Below are 27,126 nucleotides of genomic sequence, written 5' to 3'. Positions count from 1 at the left end.
CGCAGGGGTCAAGCCCGGCAACGCGGTCACCGCGCGCAACCGCTGTATACTGAGTGGGAGCAAGACATGACTGCCAATTCCGAACGCAGGGGGCAGCAATGGAGAACATTGCTGAGAGCATGGAGCGTGTGGCCCGATCTGTGCTCCCCACTGCTAGGCAGGTGCTTCTCCAGCAGCAGGCGGCACGGTCCACGGCCCGCTCGCTCAGGCTGGGCATGGCGGCCTCAGACAGGGCACGCCAGGCTGAAATGTCATCTCTGCGTCAAGCAATTGCTGCTCACGCAGAGGCGCACATGGATGCCTTGAGGGAGGAGTATGCTTCCCTCAGATCCACTCTGGGTGTCCTTATGATGTCCCAGAGGCAGCGGGCAGAGGAGAGGTTTGCACAGCTTGAGTGTACCATCTCGGCTGAGCTACAGGCTTGCCGGGAGGTGCAGCGGTTGTCCAGCCAGGCCTTGCAGGAGGAACTCCGTGTTACACGTGCTACCTTGCAAGAGGAAGCACGTGTATCACGGGAGGTTCTGCATGCAGACCTACGTCACATCGCCACACAGAACCAGGCTCACCCGTCGGCAGACTTGCTGCCGACGAGGGGCAAGCTGCGGCTAGGCGTGGCCAGGCTACTGTGCCACGTCCTCCTTTCCAGGATGAGCCAGACTCGGACGACCATCTATCTCCCACATAGGTCGTGCTGTGCAGGCGTTGAGCCCATGGAGGTTTTTTTTTTGGCTCAGCATCATCGCATGTGGATGTTGAGCAGCACCCTGTACCTCCCCCCTCCTGGGTGCCTCCCCTCCCCCCCGGGTCATATGTGGCCATTTTTGATTTTTCTTTTAGTTTAGTTAGTTAAGTTTCTGTTTGATAGTTAGTTTAAATAGGTAATGTAGGTTTTCCATAGTTAGTGTAATCAGTTAATAGTTGATTTAGTTTAAAATTGCTAGTCTATTGTGCTTTCATGTGACGGTGCGGTGCTTTGTGGCTTTTGAAGGCATCCACTGTCTGTTCCAGCTGGGCCCTTCATGGTTGTCTTGTGTATGTGTTTGCTGCTTGGGTTCCTTGACTCACATATGCCACTCCTGCCTCCCTTATCCATGGGCTCGCAAGGATGGTTCGGTGTTACAGCATTTTACACAAGGGCATTGGACTGTCATATCTGTGGCATGTCTGGTGCTGTGTGACTTGTGTTGACACCCCTAGTGGGGATGATTTAGGTGTCATTGTCCACTGTTCAGCTTTTGCTAGATGGGGTGTATCATGATTAATGTGGACATTGATTGCTATGCATTGTGTAGTATGTTTCATTTCTTTCCTGTACATGTGCTTGTTGCAATTCATGCTGTAGATAGTGTTCCACACTTTGTAGGTGAAAGACGGACTGATGGTGTGATTTGTGATGTGACTCTCTGACATGGTCAAGTAATGAGATGCCTGATGAGACACACACAGATGACTTTGAAGCATTAATCATGTGTTCCATGCCCTTTCTGCAGGGGGATGAGCCTCCAGAGCACCTTTGCCAGCAGACATGTCCCATTGGACGACGGAATTCTGGACCCGTTTGTTGGTGCCCACATGCACATGTGTGCAGAAGCAGAGGCACAGTGATTGCAGACCCACATCCTAGAACTGCTGACATGTGCCAAGGAACTCCAGGCAAGGTGAGCATCACAGGGGGGCCACGACACAGCAAAGCTTGCACCAGGCGAGTTGCACATGCAGGCTTAGTCACAGCACTGAGGGTGAGTTTAGACGAATATTGGTGTTGAAGCACACAATGCAGCTCAGATGTGTTTCTGGACTGATGGCTGCTGATAGTAGGGCTGTCTGGGACACATGCAGGGGCAGTGGCACATACCCTCCGGTACACCAAGGTCCATTGAGCCACTTGTATCAACCATGTAGCCTTCCGAGACATGGAAAGGGGCAGCTCACAGGGACATGCAGCAAGGGACATACTCGGGTGCAGTGCATGTCTTTTCCACGTACTTCATGATAAATGCACTGCCAACTTTGTTTCGGTCATGGTGGTACGCAACTTGCTCTGTAGTCATGGCTTGCAATATGGGTCTGTCTGCTTACCCAGGGAACATTGCATGTTGTGTGAATTGTGACACATTGGTGTTCCATTTGCCACGCACCCAGCAGCGGCTGCCTTACTGCATTGACTGTGTATGACCCGTCACAGGGGTGATGTTATATATGGGTACGAAGCATCAACCACAGATTGTCTGTTTGTAGAGTAGTCTGTTGCTATGGGGCATGTTTGGTGTTGTGTTTTTGTGCAATTGGCACGTACAGGTTGTTGACTGTGTCTCTCTTTGCAGCATTGCAGTGCTCCTGTAACCGGACCTGAGAGTGCGCAGGCAGGAGGCCAGCACTCAAAACCAGAGCTAAGTGTCTTGTTGTTTTTCTTACAAACTGCTCTGCATAGGCTTGCTGGGGAGTGTACTGATGCATGGATGTATGTGTGGTTCAATTTGGTATGTTATTTTCTCCCTAATCACCCGTGATCCTATGCAATTTTGAAACCTGTACCCTCTACCCGGTGTTCCTGCTTCCCGTGCCTATCCAAGCAACGTTCCCTGACCCTCTTTCCCCACTGGGGTTGCGGATGCCTGTGTAAGCCCCGAACTTGCAGGCGCCAAAACCCTAGAGGGGGTGGTTGGTTCGTACCACTCCTGAGCCTGGACTACAGAAGGCCATGACGATGATGTCCAAGTCTGTTTGGATTGTGTATGTTTTCATGCAGGTTGTACATTTTCGTGCATTCCCTAGTTTCATGTGTCATTCCACCTCCCCTCTCCTGCCGGTCATTCCAGTCATCCAGTGTGTCAACACCTGTCCCGACTGCATATCCCTGAACCTCCTTCCCCACCAGGGTCTCAGGGGCCTGTGTGAGTTTGACCTTGCAGGCACCCGGGACATGGTGGGGGTGGTTGTTTCGTGGCACTCCCGCGCCTGTACAGGGGACCTCTGACAGTACACATCCATTCAAGGTGCATCATCCTATGTCATGTACCACACATGTCTCACATCCTGTCGTGACATTGTTTTGCTGTGCTACCTTGGTTGTTGCATCATTGTGGTAGTACTTGGCCTTTGTGAGGTACTGCTACGTCAAGTCATCTACTGGAGGGTGTTTGGGTTCGTTTTTATGCCTTGGATTTTGTGTTTCGGAAATGAGTGTGTATTCTGAGGGTTCAGGCATCTTTTTACACACAAGGTGGGAGATGGTGACGGAGGGTAAAGGTGATCCTGTGGCCAGGTGGAATTGAGGTTTGGGGGCTCCATGACCCAGGTGCAGTTGTTCAGTGGGTCATGGTCATTTGTGAGGGAGGGGGGGGTTGTTGTTGATTGTTGCCTTGCCCTGCAGTGTGATGGGAACTCTGACATAGTAATGGTGGTATCCCATGTACATGTTGTGTTCTGCTGATCAATGCCTGTTCATGTGTTGTGTTTTCCTTTCAGGTGCGAGGGGATAGTTGTGGTTTGACATGCTGGGGTGTACACATGGTGGATGTTCACATGTGATGTGTAGGGAACACTGATGGTCACTTGAGTGCACATGCATATGTGGAGTGCATGTCCTTGCAGAACCACACACTTGCACCCTGATGCACTACATGTACTCCCACCCTTGCATATACACGTGTACACTGTTTGCCTTCTGGTGCCCACTGTGTCCCGGCAGCACATGTTCTGTGACCGATCATGGATCCAGTACATGCCTGATTTGATGTTTGACGTGGTCTGTCACTTAGATGTGATGCTCAGGGTGTGCATCACACACAATGGCTGTTCACTGTGCTGTGCGCTGAGCAGTGTGATGCAGGAGTAGGACACTGCACACATGAGCTGCAGTGTTGATTTTGCAATGCATGATGTGCATGTAGACAGGCATTCATTGTGATGTTACGTCTACGACTGTTGTAATGCATTTTGAAATGACTTATTTTGGGTGGGAGGTTGTTGGTCTGTCATTTCATCTGATTCCGGGTCAGGCAGCAGTGTCCGATGCCACTGTGCATTTAGGACATGGCAATGTGTACCTTATCGTTACTGCATTGGTGTATGGGTATTGCGTGCCATGACATGTTGATGTTTGGGAGGGTTTGTGTGACATGACAGTGATGGCCATGGCCTGGTTTGCAGGTGTGTGTGATGCACACCTTGCATGTCCGTGTCATCCGCTTCTCAGAGCAACTAGCTGGGGGTAGATTTCTCTCCGCAGCAGGGCCCTCCCCCTGAAACAGACTTCCGGCCTGACTTGAACTTGAGGGGAATCATCTCCAGTTCTGGAAGCACCTCAAGTCCTTCCTCTTTGCTTCTGCTTATTGTCTGCCTCTCCCTTGCAGAATTCTCCACTGGAACTGCACAGGAGCTGCAACTGGGCCACTCTCACCGACCTTGGTCCCTGGCCCAGCCACTCTCCACTTGCACTGCCTCCCTGGCAACCCCTGCACTGCAGTACTGTCTCTCTATCCCTACAGCCCTCCCTTCCCAGCACTTGTCTGCACTCACCTTTGTAGTTGCCACCAGGCGACCTATGTATTATTTTTTTGGGCTACTTCCCCTGTACTGGACTCCCCCCCACCCTTCCCCTTGCACTTTTCCCATTCCCCCTACCCCTGCACTTGCACGATCCCAATGACACCTGGCCTAGTAGTACCGTTCTCTGTGTTCCCTTGTTCCCCCCTCCCTGCCTCATTGCGCCTTGGAATACTTGTGTATGGCCCATATCATGTCATATGTCATATGTGTGCCTTTTGGTCACACAGGATAGCTTGTGTTTAAGTAGCTAGGGATGCAGACGATGTGGCACTTCCATGGCAACTATCTCAGGGTGGTAAGGTTGTGACAGTTGACTGTCTCTTTGTCATCATCGATTGTCACCTGGTATGTGCCAGGCCTGTGTGCACTCCGCAGGGGTGGGAGTTTAGGTGAAGAATGTGGCCACAAGCTGGGTCCGGGCTTCCTCGCCACGTGCCCTGTCCCCTCCCATGGGCAGCGCCTGTGGTTGGGGATGTGGGGGCACCACCATGTCCACCGGGACGCCCTGCCGTGTTGCAACATTGTGCAGGACACATGCTGCCACAATGATCCTGCACACTACTGGTGGTGCATAGAGTAGTTGCCCACCAGAGCGGTCAAGGGAGCGGAAACGTGACTTGAGCACTCCGAATGTGCGCTCCACTATGCCCCTGGTTGCAATATGGGCGGCGTTGTATCTTACCTGGGGTGGTGTGGTGGGGTTCCGGATTGGCGTCATCATGTGGTTGCTCAGAGGGTAGGCACTGTCCCCTGGGGAGATGATAATAGTTGAGATAATTAGGGTTTGGATATTTGTCTGTGTGTGACTTGCATGCATGTGCGAGGGCATTTGTACTGACCTAGGAGCCATGTGTCGCCATGCTGCCCAGCTTCCAGGGCCCGGCTCAGGGCGGACATTCTGTATATGAAACTGTCATGGGTGGAGCCAGGGTAGTTTGCATAGACAGAGGTGATGATTCCCTTTGCATCACATACCACCTGTACATTGATGGAATGCCAGTGCTTGCGGTTTCGGTAGATGTGCTCAATGGCCCTAGGTGGACGTAGGGCCACATGGGTGCAATCTATGGCACCGAGCACTTTGGGGAAGTGTGCCACCCTGAAAAAATCCAGGACAACGGCCTGCCTTTCTGCGGGTGTTCTGGGCATGTATATGTGCCTGCGGACTGAGGGGTGCGCTGTCATGATTGCCAGTACCTGGTGTAGGCAGCGTGACTGCGTGGCCTGTGAGACCCCCCCCACTATGGCAGTGGTCCGCTGAAATGACCCAGTGGCCAAAAAATGCAGGACATTGAGCACCTTCTCCAAGGGGCTCAATTCTTGGGAGCAAAGGGTGGGGGATGTGAGGTCATCTTCCCACTCCCTGACCAGGTCTAGGATGATATGGGGTGGAAACCTATACCTGCCATAGACCTGGTCGTCAGGCATCCCAAAAAGGCTTGTCCGTGTTGCGAAAATGCATGCACTGGCTATTCTCCTCCTCCTGCGGTGTCCCACGATCAGTGCAGCGACAAATGGGGCATTCATCGTAGCTGTATATACGCGTTTGTTGTTTGCGCGCACTTTTATGCTGTGCGCGGGGACGCTTCCGCCTGCCTTCGTGTGGCAGACGCGTTGACGCCTGTGCACGTCTTTTGCCGTGCGCGTGTTTCCCGTGTTCGGATACGGTCCGAGTGTCATCGCGTGTGATCGGAGTGCCCAGCAAGTGCCCAGCAAGTGGCCTGGGTACGTGTGTTTCGGGGTGCCCGGGAAGTTCCACACGCGATTAGCCTGGGTACGTGTGTTCCGGGGTGCCGGGAACTTTCACACACGATTGGTGGAAATCCACGTGTGTTCTGTCATCACGTGCAATGAGGGAAACACCTGCGCGCGTCACGTCACTTACGCGCATAGGCCCTTTCCTCGTATTACACGCGGACGTGCAGTTTTTCACGCGCGCTGAAATGCGCATGCACGTCTGTACGCGTCACGTCACAGGGGCGCTTGGCTTGAGGGGCCTTCTGTCCAATGAAAATGCGTATGCGTGCAGACGCGCTTACGCGCTAAGGGCCTTTCCTCGAATTACACGCTGACGTGCAGATTTTTCACGTGCCAAATCACTCCGTATCAAGCTGGCCACGCGAAAACACACGGAAGACCACGCTCCTGCCCAGAAGGCCGAATTACTGCCCCCCAGTGCCCCGAGCAGCCTCCCACGTGCCATCTGCTGCTGCCTGCCTGCCTGCCTGCCTGCTGCCACCGTGCCCTGCCATTTGGTGCCTGCACATCAGCCATCTGCAGGTGTCCAGTTGCTGTGTCCACCCCTGCTGGAACAGAAGACTCCCGACTCGGATAACATCGCTCCACAGCCCAGCCCCAGGACCCAGTTGCCCACCCACTCCTGCCCCTGGGGTTGCCATGTCGGGCACATCAACATCTGGCACCAGTGGCAACCCCCGGCCAGAGGGGCAGAGGGGCACCAGCTTCACTGCCACCGAAGTTGGTGTCCTGGTGGAGCAAGTCCTGGGGCAGTATGATGCCCTCTTCGGATCGTCCCGCGCCAACAGGGAAGGACGGGAGAGGATCTGGGCCGACTGTGTGGTTGCCATCAACGCGGAGGGGGTGGCAACCCGCACCATCCAGAAGGTCAAGAAGCGCTGGGAGGACTTGAGGTCCAGGACCCTCATGAAGGCCCGGCGCCTCGTGGAGGGGGGCCGGGGCCGCATGAGTTCCATCTAGTTGAGGGTCCTGGAACACGCACACCCAGCGCTCCACGCCCAGGTCCTTGAGAGGGAGACCCGTCTGGAGTTGAGCGGTAAGTGGCCAAGCATTGCTGTGTGAGACAGGGCATGTTGCAGTGTGCTGGTTGTCTGATACTTGCCTGCATGTGTGACATAGGCCATGTACGCATGCATGTGTGCAGGGACATCATGGGAATGCATGTGCAACCTGTAATGTGTGAACCGCACGGTTGTTGCATGTGTTTGAATGCGACATGGGGAGCCCTGTGCAGATTGCACACATGAGAGCATGGCAGTCTCTGTTCCTGGACATGGGTGGGGGCGAGGGATGGGTGCTGATGCCAGATACATATGTGGTATCCATGTCTGTGTGCCTGACCTGCGTGTCTGTGACTTGTGAGTGCCATGGATGCATGACACATGTCTGTGACAATGTACAGATTCACTGATGCAGCCTAGTCATCCTTGTATGCACTGTGATTGGGGTGTATGGGGCCAGATGGATGTGACTGAGGTGAAGTGTGTGCATGTGATAGGCATGACCCATGATGCATGTGAGTCCCATTACATTGTATGATTCGAGAGTCCATTGGACATGCATTGAAATGTCCATGGCACGCACCATGACTGTCACTGTGTGTGTTTTGCCTGGACTGACACATGTGTTGTGGTGTGACATGATGGAAGTGTACTTTGACAGTGGCACTCATCTGCTATTGCTTCCTGTCTAGGGGACCATTGTACAGTACCCTGATGCTTGTGTTCTATGTCTCCCTCTACGCAGCGGCTAGTGAAGGAGAGGGCGGAGACGGCGCTGTGGAGCAAGGCGGCGGGGATGCCCCCACGGCTGCAGCGGAAGGGGTGGGTGAGCCCCCACAGGGGCCTGCTACGGCGGTAGACGGCGAGGAGCCATCCAGGTTGGTGGTTTCCACAGAGGAGGAGGAGGCCGCCACTGAGGCGCACATGGGGCCTGGTGGGGGAATCCCTGCTGGTGGAAGTGGTGCAGTCCAGGGGCAGGGGCAGGAGGCAGCACAGGTCACCGTGGAGGGGCCTGTGCATGTCGCTGTCCCTGAACCTGTGGGTGCACCACCTTGCACCAGCAGGGATGCCCCGTCCCAGGCCCGTCCGCAGGTAGAGGGGATGTCCATGTCATCTGACTCCCCTCCACCTGCGGACGAGGGGACCCCTGGCCGTGTGGAGAAGGTCCTGATTGGGGTCGCGATGCGCACGGCTGTGATTCGTGATGCCGTGCGTGCTTCCCAGGAGGAGCACGCACGTCATCACGAAGAGCACCGTGCCGACGTGGCCCAATTGGGATCGGCCATGTTCGGGGGTTTCCTGCATGTGTCGGCCAATCTGGCGGCCCTCTCCTCCTCTGTGGAGACTATACGCCAGTCGTTCTCCTTGCCGTCTTCCGGCCCAGATGCCACCAGGGCCCCCTGTGGACCTGCCCTGACCAATGCAGCCAGCTCGGTGGGGATCCCATCCCTGCCACAGTCGGGAGTCAGAGGTCCAGCAGGGGTGGACAACACAGCAACTGGACCCCAGCAGATGGAGGATGTGACGGCATCATCGGGCAGGGCACGTGCACGACGGCGTCGGTGGTTTCCATCATCCTGGATGCCGTCGTGCTGGCAGAGGCAGTGGCGTCGGAGGCAGCAGCAGGCTCGACGTGGGAGGCATCATGGCTCGGGGCCATCAAGATCAGAGGGGCAGGCATCGGCCGGAGGGCAGGAGAACCCTGGGATGGTAGTGTCTTCCGTGTGGGAGCAGTTGGTCCAGCGGATAGGTGCGGAGCGGCAGCGGGCGGAAGAGGAGCGGCTCACCATGGTCAGGGCGGAGTTCTCCATGCGTCGGGCGTTGAGGCGGGCTGAGTGCCTCGAGGAAGCTCGCAGGGAGTTTGAGGTGAACATGGGGTTATACCTGCGAGACCTCGGGGCCAGGACAGAGTCCCGCCTCCAGGACATTGACATGGAGTTCGATGATGCCCTGGCCGGCAACATCACAAAGTGAGCCGCAGGACTTGCCCGCTGCCATTGTATATAGTTCTTTAGTTAGTTAGTGTTAGGTTTCCTTTATTTTTTGAGATTTTTTTGGACCGCTCGGACAATGGCCACTTTTCTGTATATAGTTTTTTTATTAGGTAGTAGTAGGTTTCATTTATAGTGTTGGGCTCATGGACCCTGGAATATTCTTGTGTATAGTTGGATTTTTTAAAATACATTTTTTTGATTCATATTTGTGTTCACCATGAGGCAATGGTTTTTCCTTATTTTGTTTCACCATGATTTTGCTTTGGACAAGATTAGTTTTTGGATTCCTTTGTTTTTGGGATTTTTACATTACTTATCGGACATGGACAATTTATTTTGTTATCCCCATTGTTGTATGTTTTATTAGTTTACTTCATTTTCTTCGAGAATACATGTTTTTATAACTTTCTTTTGTGGTATTTTCTCATTGGTTTCATGCATGTCATGGTATGGGTTTTGACATTCACTTGCACCCATTGTGTATGTGTGTGTGACGGACATGTGTTCATTTACATACTTGCCATTGGGGTTGTATCATGTAATTGCATTTGCTATGTGGGTGGATGCAATCCTTGGCTGGGTGTTTGTGCTGGGTATGCTGCCCATTACTGCCATGATTGTGTATCGTCAGGACCTGGGGGCAGGGGGACATGGTTGGGGGCCTGGTGGAGGCTGCCCCTGGTGACTGGGGGGGTGGGGTGGTGGGAGACATGGGTGGGGGCCTGGTGGAGGCTGCCCCTGGTGACTGGGGGGGTGGGGGTGCTGGGAGACATGGGTGGGGGCCTGGTGGTGGGTGCCCCTGCACTGCTGGGGGGTGGGGGTGGTGGGAGACATGGGTGGGGGCCTGGTGGAGGCTGCCCCTGGTGACTGGGGGGGTGGGGGTGTTGGGAGACATGGGTGGGGGCCTGGTGGAGGCTGCCCCTGGTGACTGGGGGGTGGGGGTGGTGGGAGACATGGGTGGGGGCCTGGTGGAGGCTGCCCCTGGTGACTGGGGGGGTGGGGGTGGTGGGAGACATGAGTGGGGGCCTGGTGGAGGCTGCCCCTGGTGACTGGGGGGGTGGGGGTGGTGGGAGACATGGGTGGGGGCCTGGTGGAGGCTGCCCCTGGTGACTGGGGGGGTGGGGTGGTGGGAGACATGGGTGGGGGCCTGGTGGTGGGTGCCCCTGCACTGCTGGGGGGTGGGGGTGGTGGGAGACATGGGTGGGGGCCTGGTGGAGGCTGCCCCTGGTGACTGGGGGGGGTGGGGGTGGTGGGAGACATGGGTGGGGGCCTGGTGGAGGCTGCCCCTGGTGACTGGGGGGGTGGGGGTGCTGGGAGACATGGGTGGGGGCCTGCTGGCAGGTGCCCCGCAATGCTGGGGGTGGGGGTGCAAGGGGACATGAGTTGGTGATCATTGGTGCAAGGAGACATATGCCTTTGCTGGGGGGCATGCCCATGTTGGCTGGGCTGCCTGCGGGACATGACCAGGGATGCAGAGTAGTCCCCTGTGGTGTGGGCTGCCTGCAGGGGCCGTGGAGGGTGTACAGGGAACACCTGGGAGGACCCACACTGGCAAATCACATGTAGGACTCCCCGGCACCCCTGAAATACACGTACCCTGCTGAAATCGCGTGTGAATCTTCGTGCGCACCCCTGTAATAACCGCACGCAGCCCAATCGCGTGTGAAAATGTGCGTGCACCCCTGTAATACCCGCACGCAGCCCAATCGCGTGTAAAACTTCGCGCGCACCCCTAATACCCGCACGCAGCCCACTCGCGTGTACAACTTTGCGCGCACCCCTAATACCCGCACGCAGCCCAATCGCGTGTGGAACTTCCCGCGCACCCCTGGAATACACGCGCCCAGGCCAATCGCGTGTGGAACTTCCCACGCACCCCTGTAATACACGCGCCCAGGCCAATCGCGTGTGGAACTTCCCGCGCACCCCTGAAATACACGCGCCCACGCCAATCGCGTGTGGAACTTCTCACGCACCCCTGAAATACACGTAGCCCGCTCCCCCAGGCCTGATCGCGTGAGAAACTTCACGCGAACCCCTGAAATACACGTAGCCCGCTCCCCCAGGCCCGATCGCGTGAAAAAGTTCACGCGAACCCCTGAAATACACGTAGCACGCTCCCCCAGGCCCGATCGCGTGAAAAAGTTCACGCGAACCCCTGAAATACACGTAGCCCGCTCCCCCAGGCCCGATCACGTGAGAAACTTCACGCGAACCCCTGAAATACACGTAGCCCGCTCCCCCAGGCCCGATCGCGTGAGAAACTTCACGCGAACCCCTGAAATACACGTAGCCCGCTCCCCCAGGCCCGATCGCGTGAAAAAGTTCACGCGAACCCCTGAAATACACGTAGCACGCTCCCCAGGCCCGATCGCGTGAGAAACTTCACGCGAACCCCTGAAATACACGTAGCCCGCTGAAATCGCGTGTGAATCTTCGTGCGCACCCCTGTAATACCCGCACGCAGCCCAATCGCGTGTGAAAATGTGCGTGCACCCCTGTAATACCCGCACGCAGCCCAATCGCGTGTAAAACTTCGCGCGCACCCCTAATACCAGCACGCAGCCCAATCGCGTGTACAACTTTGCGCGCACCCCTAATACCCGCACGCAGCCCAATCGCGTGTGGAACTTCCCGCGCACCCCTGGAATACACGCGCCCAGGCCAATCGCGTGTGGAACTTCCCACGCACCCCTGTAATACACGCGCCCAGGCCAATCGCGTGTGAAACTTTCCGCGCACCCCTGAAATACACGCGCCCAGGCCAATCGCGTGTGGAACTTCTCACGCACCCCTGAAATACACGCAGCCCGCTCCCCCAGGCCCGATCGCGTGAGAAACTTCACGCGAACCCCTGAAATACACGTAGCCCGCTCCCCCAGGCCCGATCGCGTGAAAAAGTTCACGCGAACCCCTGAAATACACGTAGCACGCTCCCCCAGGCCCGATCGCGTGAAAAAGTTCACGCAAACCCCTGAAATACACGTAGCCCGCTCCCCCAGGCCCGATCGCGTGAGAAACTTCATGCGAACCGCTGAAATACACATAGCCCGCTCCCCCAGGCCCGATCGCGTGAAAAAGTTCACGCGAACCCCTGAAATACACGTAGCATGCTCCCCCAGGCCCGATCGCGTGAAAAAGTTCACGCGAACCCCTGAAATACACGTAGCACGCTCCCCCAGGCCCGATCGCGTGAGACACTTCACGCGAACCCCTGAAATACACGTAGCCCGCTCCCCCAGGCCCGATCGCGTGAGAAACTTCACGCGAACCCCTGAAATCCACGTAGCCCGCTCCCCCAGGCCCGATCGCGTGAGAAACTTCACGCGAACCCCTGAAATACACGTAGCCCGCTCCCCCAGGCACGATCGCGTGAAAAAGTTCACGCGAACCCCTGAAATACACATAGCCCGCTCCCCCAGGCACGATCGCGTGAGACACTTCACGCGAACCCCTGAAATACACGTAGCCCGCTCCCCCAGGCCCGATCGCGTGAGAAACTTCACGCGAACCCCTGAAATACACGTAGCCCGCTCCCCCAGGCCCGATCGCGTGAGAAACTTCACGCGAACCCCTGAAATACACGTAGCCCGCTCCCTCGATCGCGTGAGAAACTTCACGTGAACCCCTGAAATACACGTAGCCCGCTTGCTGTGCTGGTACAGGGTTAGCGCAGCCCTTTGCGCTGGATTGGGGATTTTGATGGCTTTTCCCTGCGCGGAAGGCGTTCTTGGGGGCGTAACTGGCGCTGCTGCAAGGTCGCTGCGCCACTGTGCGCCACGGCTGGTTTTAGTGGCTGGAATCCATGAATACGCTGTGCGCGGAAATGGGTTTTGGCGCACGCGGCTGGCGCAGGGATTCGCACGCGCACACTGTGCGCCAGCCGCGTGCGCCACTTGTGCGCTGAATTCTATGAATTACCCCCTAAATGCGATTTGAGCAGCGTGGCCCCCCAGAGATACCAGAGACCTCAGACAATCCAATGGGATTCGAGTTGTTTGGCTCTTCAGGGCTCTCCCCAACCCATAAAGGAAATTAAGAATATGAGTTTGGCTGATACTGGTGGCACTTCTCGTCAGACGAACCCTGAGCAACAAAATACAAGTCAGCCTCCTAATGATGGTTTTATGGAATGTCAGGAAGTTTCATCCAATCTGCAGGTTCCAATGGGGCAGTCAGATCAAGTTCCTGGACTAATGTCTCTGGCTGACTCAGGAGATCCGGCCCATGCTCCTGTATATCACTCACAACTTTAACCTCTGTTTCCCTAGACGTCTGGCTGTTAGTAAAGCCGCTATACCCCCAATTGCTGAAGACTCTGTTGAGAAAACCGCAAAGGATCACAGGAATTTTATTATTTCTAATGTGGAGGTTTGGCACCAAGAGACGCCCTGAGGAATAAGGTGCTTGCATGGCTGTGCCAGAAGACTGGTCCCGGTGTAGTGAGAATGTCTGATCTTTAAATGATTTAAAGGATTAAGATTGGCCAGTGGTGTTCCCAGAAAGCGCAATACTGTATATTGGTGGGGTGCGGCAGCAGTAACTTGCCTTCTTATCTGGCCCTGTGTGTGGGCCTTTACAAAGCATTATCGGACCATGAAATTGGTAGTGGATGTGGTACATTAGTAGGGCTGCTTTTTGAATTTCATAACTGGACTTGATCACTACTGCTTTGTTTCCACTGTTCTTCCACATGGACTAAATGGATTTATGCATTGCATGTTTCAGTTGCACTGTATACTGGTATGTTTCTGTTTTGTTGCGTCCTGATGCCTGTGGGCTTCGGGGCAATATAAATAAATAAATAAATAAATAACTGTATCAGAGCACAGGAGAGATATGTGGTTTTCCCTCTATGATGGAAAAACATACCACCGTAATGTTCCTTTTGATATCACATGTCGCTAAACTAAAAATAGAGAGCAGGAGGTGATGATGCGCTGTTCTCTCTGCCATGACTGTACCTCAAACAGGCATTCTGTATAACAGGCCAGTACTAATTAAGCAGAATTACAGATTTCACTTCACATAAAGGTTATGCTCATATGGAAAAGTTGAGCTCTTATCCATGTGCTCTGTAGCAATAACTGTTCATCAGATATGTAAAGTGCTAATCAGCTATTCCTACAAACGTTGATCTATTTCTTTATCGTGATCAGAAGTCTGACTAAACCTGGGTATTTTCAGAAACAGAATTTTTAGTCTATTATCAAATGTAGGACACAGAGTGAATCATGGAAATATTACAACAGGAACCTGAGTTAATAAACATGGGTGTCCTCATTAGCAGAGCTCTGTCTGAGGGTTTCTATATCCTTACAGGTAACAAGTATAAACTACTGTGATTCATGTGCAAGGTCTACAATCAAAATATCTTTACTTCAAAAGATTTCCATTTTTATTTTTTAAACGTATCTATGAACATTGCTTTATTGTGGTGCACAATATCCTGAGGTTATGTTCCATGGCACTGTATTCTGAAGGGCATTGTTCTTTTGTGTTATACTACTGCAGGGAAATATTTCTTCTGAATTCACTTTATTTTTTTATTACAATATTTCGCCTACTTCAATATTCTCTGCGGTAGTTTATTTTTCTAAAATTGAGCACTGAACAATATCACTGGTGGATCGTATTGACTGTGGCACACTGTGTATGAAGAGAATTCCTTCGGCTGTGCCTCAATGGTTGTGGTGAGGAGGAATAAGGCTATTTCACAGACTGCAAACTATGCAGGGAATATGAAGGTTTTATGCTGCAAAGGACTAAAGAACGCAGGTATTCTGGGAAATGGCAATGTTTTTAGTAAATTCATACCAGTTCTAAAACAATTACAGTTATAGGTTACTCACTCACAGTGGTTAGAACCTGAGTTCAAGAGCAAACCTTTGAGTTGGTTGTGAATCTGTTTCTTATTACCCTTGAGCACTAAGAGGTTATTTCAGTACAGTCCATACTCTCTGAAAATGAGAGTACCCTGCCATCAAATTGTATCCATGTTTGGTAAGACTTCTTTTAATATGAAACTTTAGACTCCATGGGCCTCATTATAAGGTTGCTGGTCCCATTGTTTCCAGACCGGCAAACTAAGTTCTGCGAGTGGGTGCCTTTTCGCCCACCAGGTCTGACCTGGCAGGCGGAACGGCACCCGCTAGCAGACCTTGAAGGATGCACCGGCACCATTCCAAGAATAGTGCCGATGCATCCGTCCTCCCCATTCCCACTGAGTCCAATGGGACTCAAATCAGAATGAGGAGTAATATTTTCCGGCGTCCGGCAATGAGGAATTACCGGGACCGCCGGGACTGTAATGCCCAGGTAAATCTACATTGCCTGGCGCCGGAAAAAAAATTACTCCGGCGGCAGCCGTGCCGTTATTTTGGCACGGCTAATGCCGGACTCAGAAAGAGGCCCCATGTCTCAGAGATTTGGACCCACGCCTGCTTCCAACAAAGGCGCAAGTTCATTTACTTGCCTGACTCATTCAGTAGAGCACGGGTTGTTCACAACCCATGTGCTTTCAGTAAGTGAACACCGGCTAGATTTGCATAAGGTCCCAACAGCCAGCACCCCCCACTCAGGAAGTTGTTCAAGCAGCACTGTCCAGAGCCTAGGAGTGCAGCTTGGGAAGGACTGTTCCAGTGATTGTGTATTTTCTTTGTTGCCTGGGGAAAGGGGGTTGGGCATCAGATCTTGCCAGGGTTTGACGTGGTTGCTCTGCAGACTCCCGGAAGTTGTTGTGGCCTTTGTAAACGGCTCTTCCGCCATTGACATGGCTTCTAGCTCTGTGGTCTATCTGAGCGTGCAGTGTTGGACAGTTCTAGCCTTCAGGCAGACTCTGGGCCTGCAATGCATGATGATACATAACAATGCATAGATGCATTACAGATTGGTATACAATTCCCATAATAACTACTATCTCATATAATTTCCTAACATAACAACAAATCCTTGCATGGCATAGCAACATATAATGCTACTCAGCATAGTATAACCATAGCATGACAAAGAGTTAAAAAGGTAGCGCAGAGAAACCTAGTGTACTGGAGCATAGCAAAACAGACCTAGCATAATACACAGCATAGCGTACTCACATAGAGCAACATAACAGCTAGCAAAGTGCTGTAATGCATTGCCTAAAACAAAATAACAACTAAGCAGAACATAGCATAATAACACAACCTACACCACAGCAGGAACCCATGGCATTTCTTTTAGCAGGGAGGGAATGCATCGAGGTAACGCTGCCCAGATGTGTACGGCATAGAAGATAGGTCACGTGGGTGGCACCGCATGTTCTGTGTTATAAGATGGTAACTGCTCACATGATAAAGTGCTGCATGCATAGGGCTGTGCTTTATTGTAGGAGTGAATCTACACAGGGGCTGAACGTGTTCCAGGTCTACAACTTCAACACTGTGTGCTTATCTCCCATAGCTGCGCAGGAAGAGAGTTCCACATAGCTGTTGCCAGAGTCGAGAATGCCTGACCCCCAAACCCCCACCCTTGCACAGCAGAATCGTGGAACTATCAGGAGATTCTGAGCGGCTGACTGGAGATTCCTTGTTGGGGCATAAGGGATCAATTTGTCCTGAAGGAATTCCACACCGGCATGATGGTAAGCACGGTGAGCAGTGCAGAAAATCTTCATATTCACGCGACTGCTAACTGGGAGCCAGTGCAACTGCCGACGTTGGTCCTGCGAGTTAGCCAAGTGCAATAGTTGCAAACTCTGGCTTGGAAAGGCTGGTTTACCAAGATCGATGCCATTGCAATAGTCTATTCATTCTAAAATGGAAGGTGCTACAACTTTCACTCAAGACTGTGGCGGAAGAAAATGAAATGTTTTGTTGAGGATTTTTAACTTAAGAAAGCCTGAATTGCAAACCACCTAGATCTGAAGCTCCCAGGAAGCAGAAGGTAACATTTTTACGCCCAAGCTTTTAACTGATTTACTGGGTAGGGGACACAGTCGAAGCGATTCAGGCCAGAAATCCTTGGTCCAGGTGGTCTGCGTGTGACAGAGCCCGTGACCGTGATCTCTGTTTTATCTCCATTAGGGTTTAACCAATTTCTGCCCATCCATTCCCCTACTGCCTCCAGGCGGTTCCAAAGCTTGCGAGGGGAGTCGGGTACTGGGGAATCCAAACGAAAGAGCATAGCTGTAGAGTTTTGCTTAGTCAAAATGAGTCTTTTTCAGGATAGATTGTATGAACCCATTTCATGGCAAAGGCAGTAGTGCTTTGTACTAGGGGAACCATTGTTTATGTGCTGTACGGTTAGAGGTCTCATTAGACCAAGCCTTGATGACACCAATGGGAGGATATTGCTCTCCTCGACACTGGCCTTGTGTGAGGATTTGATAGTGAAGCAGTCTTTGAGGGTTTATCGTACAAATGTGAGCTATGTGGTGGAGTGCCGGGTTCGAACGCAGACCTGGTTGTTGACTGGTTGATTCATCATGTCCATTCTATTCCTAATTTTGCTAAATTATTCATGTAAAATGGTAGATGGAGCGAGAAATCACATACATAGTGAACATTAGAAGATTGATACTTACTGTACCCAATACAAACTCTCACGTTATAGCGACTGTTCAGTGTTTTTGTTTTGGCTCTTCTAAGTTTATTAGTTGATCTCCTCCACACCCAAAATGTTGCTTTTGAACAAGGTATGACCATATTTATTTATTTACACTTTCAAAATGAGTCATCTTAAAAACAATGCATTTCTGCTGCTAGGAGCAGACTTGCCACTGCGATGACAATGGGCCTCGACATTGGCTTTTTAGAACTCAAACAGAGGTCTTGAGGGTTTCGAACCTCATAACTGCTGCCCAAGTGAACAGGCCAACGAGACTTACCCACAGCAATCATGACACCGCCCAAACCGCAAAAGATGACAGCGCAGGCAATGGAGCGGGCTGCCAAGAGACAAAGCAAAGACACCATTAGTTGAGCCAGAAGCATTCCTAAAATTAAGTGCTGACCTATGCGTGTGGAGGGGGCAGAACAGGGTGGCGGATAAAGAAGCAGGGCATTGATCAAGGAGAGGTATGCTTAGTGTGCCAAGGTTATCACATGACCATGAGAAAAATACACCAACATGCACTAATGAATATCACATCAGGAGCAAATCTAAGACAAAGGTCCAAAATTTAACATATTCCACGTGCGTCCGAGATGATGGGGCCTTAACGGGACTAAAGTCAGGGTCCTCGTGCATGGGTAATGGGCATACAGTGTTATGGCGTGGGATGAGGAGAGCCCAATTATGAATCGTAGTTTTGTGCAAGCTGTGAAAAATCACTGGACAAGGTACAAAGGGGACTTGTAAACTGCTCTGACGAAATGGTAATCACCTGGGGTTGTCCAGTCTAACAGACTGAAATGTGCTGTTTCTGTCCCCTATTTATTTAATTTATTTTTTATTACCGTACCGGAGTTCAGTTTGGAAGCGCAGAGATTCGAACCTCTCTTGTTCCGTGTGGTCTTGCTTTCAAGACCAGCACGTTGACCCTGTGCTATCCTCTGTTTAAGACATGATCTCACTCAGGCTGCACCTTTGAGGATGCTCCTAGAGATTCATATCACATGAGGGGTCACCTGACACGCATTACACGTTCATAGGCATTGGGAGGGATGGATGCCTCCTATGCTGGAGTAGGCATCACACTAGTCACAAGGCTCTGAATGTGATATCTCCTTAGGTATAGAAGGAGCATCTTCCTCAGCATTGCACCAATAGGTGCCATGAGTAGTGTCTTTTATGATAAGGAGAGGACAACAAAATAAGACCCAACTTACCAAAGTCAGCACAAAGGTATTTTCCATGACTCTGATCTCCCTAAAGGGGAAAGACATGAAATCAAATTTCGAAGATGGATCTATGACAAAATCAAGAGTGAAGATTATTTACATTTTTGGAGTGTGTGTTACATCTTAAATGTGTGCTTTTATGACCTCACTTGTGTATTCATGAAATCACTGGTGCATAAGTACTATTGCTGCTGCTTCTGTGACACTATTATTGCATTCATGGGTTACAGGTCATTTGGTCGAAAATAAATGGTCGACAGGACAAATGGTCAACGCAATTTGGTCGAAAGACAAATGGTCGAATTTTTGTTTTTTTGTATTTTCACTTTTTTTTGGGGGGGGGTCACCCCCAACCCCCCTTTTTTGCTAAAAAACCATTTTTTTTCCCAAACGAAAATCTGAAAAATATATATATATAAATAAATAAATAAATTTGACCATTTATCTTTCGACCAAATTGCATCGACCATTTGTCTGTCGACCAAATGACTGCACAGCGCATTCATGACCTCACTGCTTCATTTATCATAACATGATTTGTTTACTTGTGACATTATCGGCGCATTCATGTAGTCACTGGAGCATTCATGACATCACTGGTGCTTTTCTCATAGTGACACTGATGTATTCATAAATAATTACTGAGCATTAATTAAGCCACTAATATCCAGAATTGTGTGCATTTATACCATCATTGGTTTATTCATGAGAACAGTAGTGCTTGCCCGATATCAACAAAGCAATCATTACATCATTGGTGCCTTCATAACATCATTCACACATTATAACATTGTGACGGATCAGCTTCCGGGGCACCAGTGGTCCAGGGATGAATATCTGTTTCTAAACCATCAATCAGCCCCACACCTCCTGTACACCAGAAGGGATGCAAACAGATAGGAAACGCAAGTAAATTATAAACTTCCTTGTCCAATTTTGGTAATGTGGCTTATCTCTGCAAGGTTGTGGATCGTTGGTTAGTTGCAACACAGCGAAAATACAATTATTACCCTGTGATAAAAGGGTCTGTCCAGCCAAGGTTGTATACACATATCTACTTTATTATTATTACAACAGACAGGTTGTATAAAAGGTTGTATAAAAAATATCTACTTTATTATTACTACACAGACAGTTCTAGCACACTACAAAATACAACCCACCCTTAAAAGGAATACAGAGGACAGTTTTACGAAGGAAAGGGATGCTCTCTGGCTACTGACAGGAGGATAGTTGGTAAAGCAACCAGTCTTAACCATTCAAGGTTATTTGTTTTTTTTTCACCAAGAGAGCAGGGGGCCGTAAATGTCACTAGGGGCTTTCGGAGAAGTACCAGGGGACAGAACCACAATGTACCTGGTGCTTGAGATCATCTTGATGCTTGACAGTGGCAAGTCGGTTACAGGACACTTTGCAGCTCCTGCAACAGAGTTCAAGACGGGAGACAGCTGCGGGTATCAGGCAGCAGGCAGTAGGCAAGCAAGACTGGACGGATGGCTGCAGACTGGGCTACATAGCGGCTCAGGGTCAAGAATCATTTTCTCTGTGCTGGTTGGCGAATCTGGACTGCTGGTAGAGGTGTCTCGGATGTCTTTAGTGACTGCAGTGTGACAACAGTCAGTGGTGCATCCAGTCACAGTTCGAGGGCTTGACTGCCTTGAAAATGTCCTTAAAAGATGGAAGCTGGTTGATGTTTGTTGTGGCACTAACAACTTAAAAAATACCTCCCAATGCCTTCTCTTAGGAGACTTTAACCTTGGCTACAAGGACTCTAAAGACCACCAAGCGTCCGCCATTAATAACACACTTTCAGAACTAGGCTTCACCCAAAGAGTGTCCATCCCTACTCACAACAAAGGGAGAACCCTTGACTGGATAGCAGACCACAACTGCGCGATCTCCATCATTGCCACCTCCCCTCAACATTGGTCAGACCATCACCTCCTCTCCTTTACACTTGAAGCGGCTACCCCAATCACTAACATCTCCCTAGCCACAGCCATCCCGACTAGAAGCAAGAAAAACATAACTGTGGAAAAACTCATCCCTCTCATTCTAGCCATACTGAACCAACTCCCAGCCAACTCCAGCCCCCACCACCTTGTTGAAAGCTACAACAATAGCATGCGCCTAGCCTTAGATGCCATCGCACCACTAAAGCTGAGAAAATGTAAGCCGATAAAACATTTGAATACCTGGTTCACCGCCCACCTAAAAGCCCTTAGATCTGAGAAACGAAAAAAGGAACAAACTTAGAGACAAGCTCCCACAGATAACAACAAGCTGATCCTCAACAAAATAGTTTCTAACTACAAAAAAGAAATCTTCCGCGCCAAACAAGAATCATACAACCTGAGAATACTCCAAGCCAAATCCAGCACTAGAGAACTGTTTACCATATTAAAAGAGCTAGAGTCACCCATCCCAGCCCCAGACAACTGTAAGAAAGATAAACAATGGTGTACCAGCATCCGAAATGCCCTGTCCAATAAAGTTGCATACCTCCAAATCAAAATTAACAACAAGAAAGAGACTCTATCCAACTCCAATCCTAACAACACCCTCCACGCACCGACCTTCAAAACCCTCCCCCCAAACTCCCCTCTCACTTCAGTTTCTCCAAAGTCTCCACACTAGAAGTGGAAAAAATCATACTCAGCCTCAAACCATCTAACTGCCAAGGCGACCTATGCCCACCTCAAATCATCAAAGACGCAGCCAGAGACCTATTGCCATTCATCACCAAACTCATCAACGCCTCCGTCTCCTCAGGCACCATTCCCAACAACCTCAAAGAATCCTGGGTGCTCCCCCTACTAAAAAAACCCTCACTCGACCCAGCCGTATCCACTAACTACAGACCCATCAGCACCGTCCCCTTCCTACTAAAAATCCTTGACAAGATTGCCTATCTACAAATTCAAATATTTCTTGAACAAAACCACCTCCTAGGAGACCGACAATCAGGATTTAGACTCCCAACACGGCACAGAAACCGCACTCATTGACCTCAAGGCCCAAATTGACACTCTGAGAGTTGATGGGAAAACTGCCTTACTGCTCCTCCTAGACCTCTTGGCAGCTTTTGATCTTGTTGATCATAAAATCCTATGCAACCACTTAGACTCGGCTGCCCATTTTTCCCAAGAAGCTATTGGCTGGATCAAATCATTCCTGAGGAATAGATTCATGCGCGTCTTTTCCCCCACGGCCTCTGCTGACCCCATCCCCATCACATGTGGGGTCCCCCAGGGGTCATGCGTCTCCCCCCACACTGCACAATGTGTTCACTGAGTCCCTGTTTGATGATCTCGACGGTCTGGGTATCACCTACACTAACTATGCTGATGATACCCAGATCCTCATCCTGCTGACGGGGGATTACAACACGGATTTGGCCTTGGTGAACAAGGTGTACCTCATCATCCAGGCATGGATGGCCTCCCACAGTCTATGCCTGAATGATGACAAGACTGAACTCATCATCCTGGGATCTGCTTCGAACCTAAACAAACTGGACCTCAACTACACCAGCTTCACCATAGACGGCAACTCCATAATGGTAGCTAAGGAAGTGAAAACCCTCGGCATCTACCTCGATTCCACCCTCTCTTTCCATAAACAGGTCAGCTCCATGGCCTCCACCACAGCCTGCACATGCAAGCTTATATGCTCAGCCAAACCCTTCCTCTCCACTCAAAGCTGCATGACGCTAGCCAGAGCCCTCATACTATCCAAACTGGACTATTGTAACTCCCTCTATGTAGGCGCTACCAAACAGGTTACCAACAAAATCCAGATCCTATAGAACAATGCTCTCAGAGCTGCGCTTAGCTTCCCTAAAAGAGAACACATCTCGAATATTAGGAGAACCCACAACTGGCTCACTACTGTAGACAAAATCCTGCTTAAGGTAGCCTCCCTCACACACAAATGCCTTAACAATGCAGCTCTCCGCTACTTAGCCGAAAGAATAACTAGATACACGCCCAACAGACACACCAGAAACAGCAATGCTAATCTGCTCGCTATTCCCAGATCCAAGCGAACGAAAATGGGTGGCAATAGCTTCCAGGTGAAAGCAGCCCAACACTGGAACACATTACCATCCTCCGTTAGAGCACCGCAAACCTACCACCAATTTAGGCGTAATTATATCCAGTGGCTAAAGATCAAAGACCAATAACTGACACTCTACTGCAATTACTGTAAATTTGCTCAACCTGCAACTCTTTCGTAATTGTACTTCACTGTCTCTTTGCAACTGCATTTCCCCAATGTGTCCTTGTATAATAATGTAAATAATGTACAACAATGTAACTAAGCTGAGAATAAACTTGTAATGCTTGCGCCCTCATACCTTCTGGTCCGGTGGGCCATATAAATAAACAAACAAAGAAACAAACAAACAAACAAACTCCTCCTAGCTTCTTCGCTGGGCATGTGTCATCCTTTTAGGCAGATGGCCCAAAGCTGAGGAGAATGTTTTCAGGCAACAGCATTGTCATTTGATCAGAGACTCTCTGTTAATTCCCACCTAGGAAGCTTCCTGGCAGAACCTAGAAGGGCATGCTGTGTGCTGGCTGGGTACAGCTTCTGGAGCTGCTGGATGGGTCCTGTGAGTTTGGTATCTCCCTCTGTTGCCTGGGAGATGTTTAGGGGAGGGATCTTGCTTCCCTCTCGGAAATCCAAGCCTTCCTTCACTGGCGGATGCTGTAAGGCAGACTGTACCTTCAGCCAGGTTCCAAATGAGTCCTTCTTCTTACTCCTTTCGAAGTCGTCGGATGATCTGCCAAAAGAGGGGCTCAACCCTCTTTTAAAGCCAAATGGGCCCCAGTGATTGGTGCAGGCTAAGCCTACCTTAATGAACCAATCATGTGTCCAAAACAACATTCTTCTGTAATGCGTGAGGTCATAACCAGAGTGCTTTGCAACAGGAAAGGTAAGGGGTGACAACATGTACTACTATGTCCCATCCATCTTCCTGTCTGTTGTGTCTGTTGTGGATCAAAGTATCTCTATGGTTAATTGAGCTCTCTGTGGCCCCTGATCAAAGTGCAGGTCTCCCATGAAGTTTGTGGTGAGAACAGACTTTCTGTCTCCATCTAATCACATACTTCTTCCCTCTGAAAGGGGGTCCCTTGCAGGTGTTGTCTACTGTAAACAGTTGTTACAGACATGACATTCACTGCCCTTCATACAGAGAGGTGGGAGTTAGCTTCCAGCTGCCACATTGTATATCAAAGAGGTGTTGGGGTTTCCTGCCCTTTGTTAGTTCTGTGACCAGGCCTCTTTGCAGGCCTGCTTCAATTAACTCTCATCAGTATGCGCTGCCAGCACACAGAACTACAATGGGCAGGGCGGATCCATGGAGCCTTTGATATTTAATTAGGCTGGCCATGGCAGGAGGAAGGTGATAAGGACATTACTGCTACAGTCGTGACTGCACTGACACGTTCATGAGTGCACTTGAGTATTCATAACACCACTTGCACTTTCTTGACCAAATCAAGTAATTCTGGACATTACAGTTCAATTCACAACATCAGTCAGCATTACATAACTGCCCTTTTTGTGATATATCACATTAGAAGCAACAACTGCAGAGGTTAAGCTCTGGGTGTCAGGGAAGTCCACAAGTCCTTTGTTGTGCTAACCAGAGGTGGCATGGGGCGGAGGCTGTCTTCCAGAGTCCCTAACTGTGACAAATCAACTTCCGGGGCACCAGTGGTCCACGGATGATAAATATTGGTTTCTAAACCATCAATCAGCCCCACACCTCTAGTACAGCAGAAGATATTGGAAACACAACAAATTATTAACCTCCTTCTCCAATTTTGATAACGTGGATGGCTTATATCCAAAAGGTCATGGATTGTTGGTTAGTTGCCACACAGCAAAACTACAATTATTACCCAATGATAAAAGGGACTGCCCAGTTAAGGTTGTAAAAATGATATACTTTATTATTATCACATCCATTAGCACAAAGTCAGAGTTCCACGCACTTCTAATGCCCTGTGTGATTAGCTCAAGCCACTCAGGTCCTTCTTTTTCTGTTTCTGATAGAGATTTCTATCCCCACAAGCATTTTCCCAACCCAATCTGTGAGTAAATGAAGACCTTGACCTCTCATCCTGTGTCTCGTGCATTATGTTGGCCATACCTCATCACAAACATAACTTGTGCATAAAAAACACAAATTTTTAATGTGTGCACTGCATGGCGCTGTTGTGATAGCACTAGGGCCTTAATGACTTCACTGGAACAATGAGCACATCATTGGCACATTCCTGAAATCATAGATACATTCAGAAATTCACTGGTGTATTTGTGAAACACGTTTAAAAAAAAGGAAAAATAAAATCAATGCTCGCACCCTAAACAAACACAACCACTTTCTTCCACAGCAAACCGCACGCACTTCACTACATTGCAACAACAAAACAAATCACACATAATCTTACACAACAGCACATGGGAGCATATCGATCTGTAAGCCACACCCATGCTCAGCGAACGTGCTAACCGAACTGAAGCTGCCAACAGGACCTCACCAATCTCGCTCTACCTTATCCCACTATACTCTACCAACCCCCTATACCCTCTTACCTTTCAGATCCCACTCCGGTGGTGATAGTGCGCGGTACAAATGTCCTTTAACATTAACATTAACAACTTCTGCCTTGTATTTTCCTAAAACCACTTGTTCATTCTTGAAATCACTATGAATCACGATGATTCACTTGAATTCACAATGAATCCAGGATACCCAAACAAAATACATTTCGAAATAATGACCCTAAATGGGATTCATTTACTTGGTACGTAGTTACTTCTCGGGTCTGGGGTTGGGCACTGGAGTTGGGCATTGCAAGCCCTGCTTTTCCTGAAAACATTATACACATATTGGCATACATTGTGTTCATAAATGATGATGATTGGTCCTTCACCAGTCTTGGCGCCCAAGCACTTTGCTTGTGCCCATGCGTCCACCACTTGGTACCTGCAATACAATCATATTTCTCATGTTGGATATTTTGGGGAAGTAAAGTTACATGATTACGTTTTATACATAGTTCTTTCATAGAATCCTGCCATTAATATGTTATTTAATATGGTGAGCTATCAATTCAGGGGTTAGTTTGCTTTTAAGGCAGGTCATTAAGATCATGTGTATATCAAGGATTGGTGACTGGCCTGCAGAATTTCCCACTAGGTCTGTAATGTCCTCCTCCTCACTTGATAAAAATGGTTCCCCCAAAATGCCGTCCTCCTCCTCACCTGATGTTGAAGAGTAGTGGGTTCTCCTTCGACGTGGTTTCTCCCTTTGAGACTTCTTCTTGGAGAGCAGATACGGTCTGCCTCGAAAAGAAGCCACCGTGAATCTCAACAGAGAAAAACTCACGATGACCCCCTCCCGTGACAGCAAGTTGTTATTGGGGGAAAAAGCCTCCGAGGCCCAAAAAACCCCCACAAGTTGACAGAAGACTCCTGAAGCAGGTCCGTTGAAGCGTGGAGTACCAGAAGCAGTATCCAGAGAAATCGGCTCCAGGCAGAAGCGGTGGAATCACAAGAAGGAAACGAAGCGGCGTGAATGGGCGCCACAGAGGAGAGAGCTCCTGGGAAACTGACAGGAGAAAACGGCCAGCGGGGAGAAACTCCGATAGAGCAGGAAGCGAGGAAAAGGGGAGAGAGCAAGCGGGAGAGAGAGTAGCAGGAATTGGGGGGTGGAAGATCGCTAAGAGGAGATAACGCTACTGAGCGCACGCAACGAACGGGAAAGCAAGTTGCAACGCGCCAACCCACCGAGATTCGAATAGAGAAATACTCGGCGGGCGGCCATGTTGGAAAAACACTAGACTGCGCCATACGTTGAAACAAAAAACGTAACGGAACCGTCTAATGGCGACGGAACTTCCACCTTCGCCAAACCCTCCAAGCGCCAATGGTCGTGACAGTATGCCCCCTTCGAAGGCCCCGTCCTCCAGGCTTACCCGAGTG

At 50.3% G+C, this 27,126-nt stretch overlaps 1 protein-coding gene across 2 annotated transcripts in view; it reads right to left on the bottom strand.

Annotated features, from left to right (window-relative positions):
- Nucleotides 1-27,126, bottom strand: part of LOC138567003 (transmembrane protein 272-like) — a 343,482-nt gene that overhangs the window by 153,039 nt on the left and 163,317 nt on the right. For both annotated transcript variants that reach the window (XM_069644808.1, XM_069644807.1), the window contains exons 4-5: nt 19,111-19,150; nt 18,168-18,227 (exon numbers count right to left, since the gene is read on the bottom strand). In XM_069644808.1, the coding sequence (XP_069500909.1) occupies nt 18,168-18,227; nt 19,111-19,150 (100 nt within the window). The remainder of the gene's footprint in view (nt 1-18,167; nt 18,228-19,110; nt 19,151-27,126) is intronic.

This window comes from Ambystoma mexicanum, chromosome 2p (genome assembly GCF_040938575.1).
Source record: "Ambystoma mexicanum isolate Mex_15411 chromosome 2p, UKY_AmexF1_1, whole genome shotgun sequence".
NCBI classification, from domain to species: domain Eukaryota; kingdom Metazoa; phylum Chordata; class Amphibia; order Caudata; family Ambystomatidae; genus Ambystoma; species Ambystoma mexicanum.
Note: the sequence above shows the minus strand (reverse complement) of the source record. Positions and strands in the feature narration are given on the sequence as shown.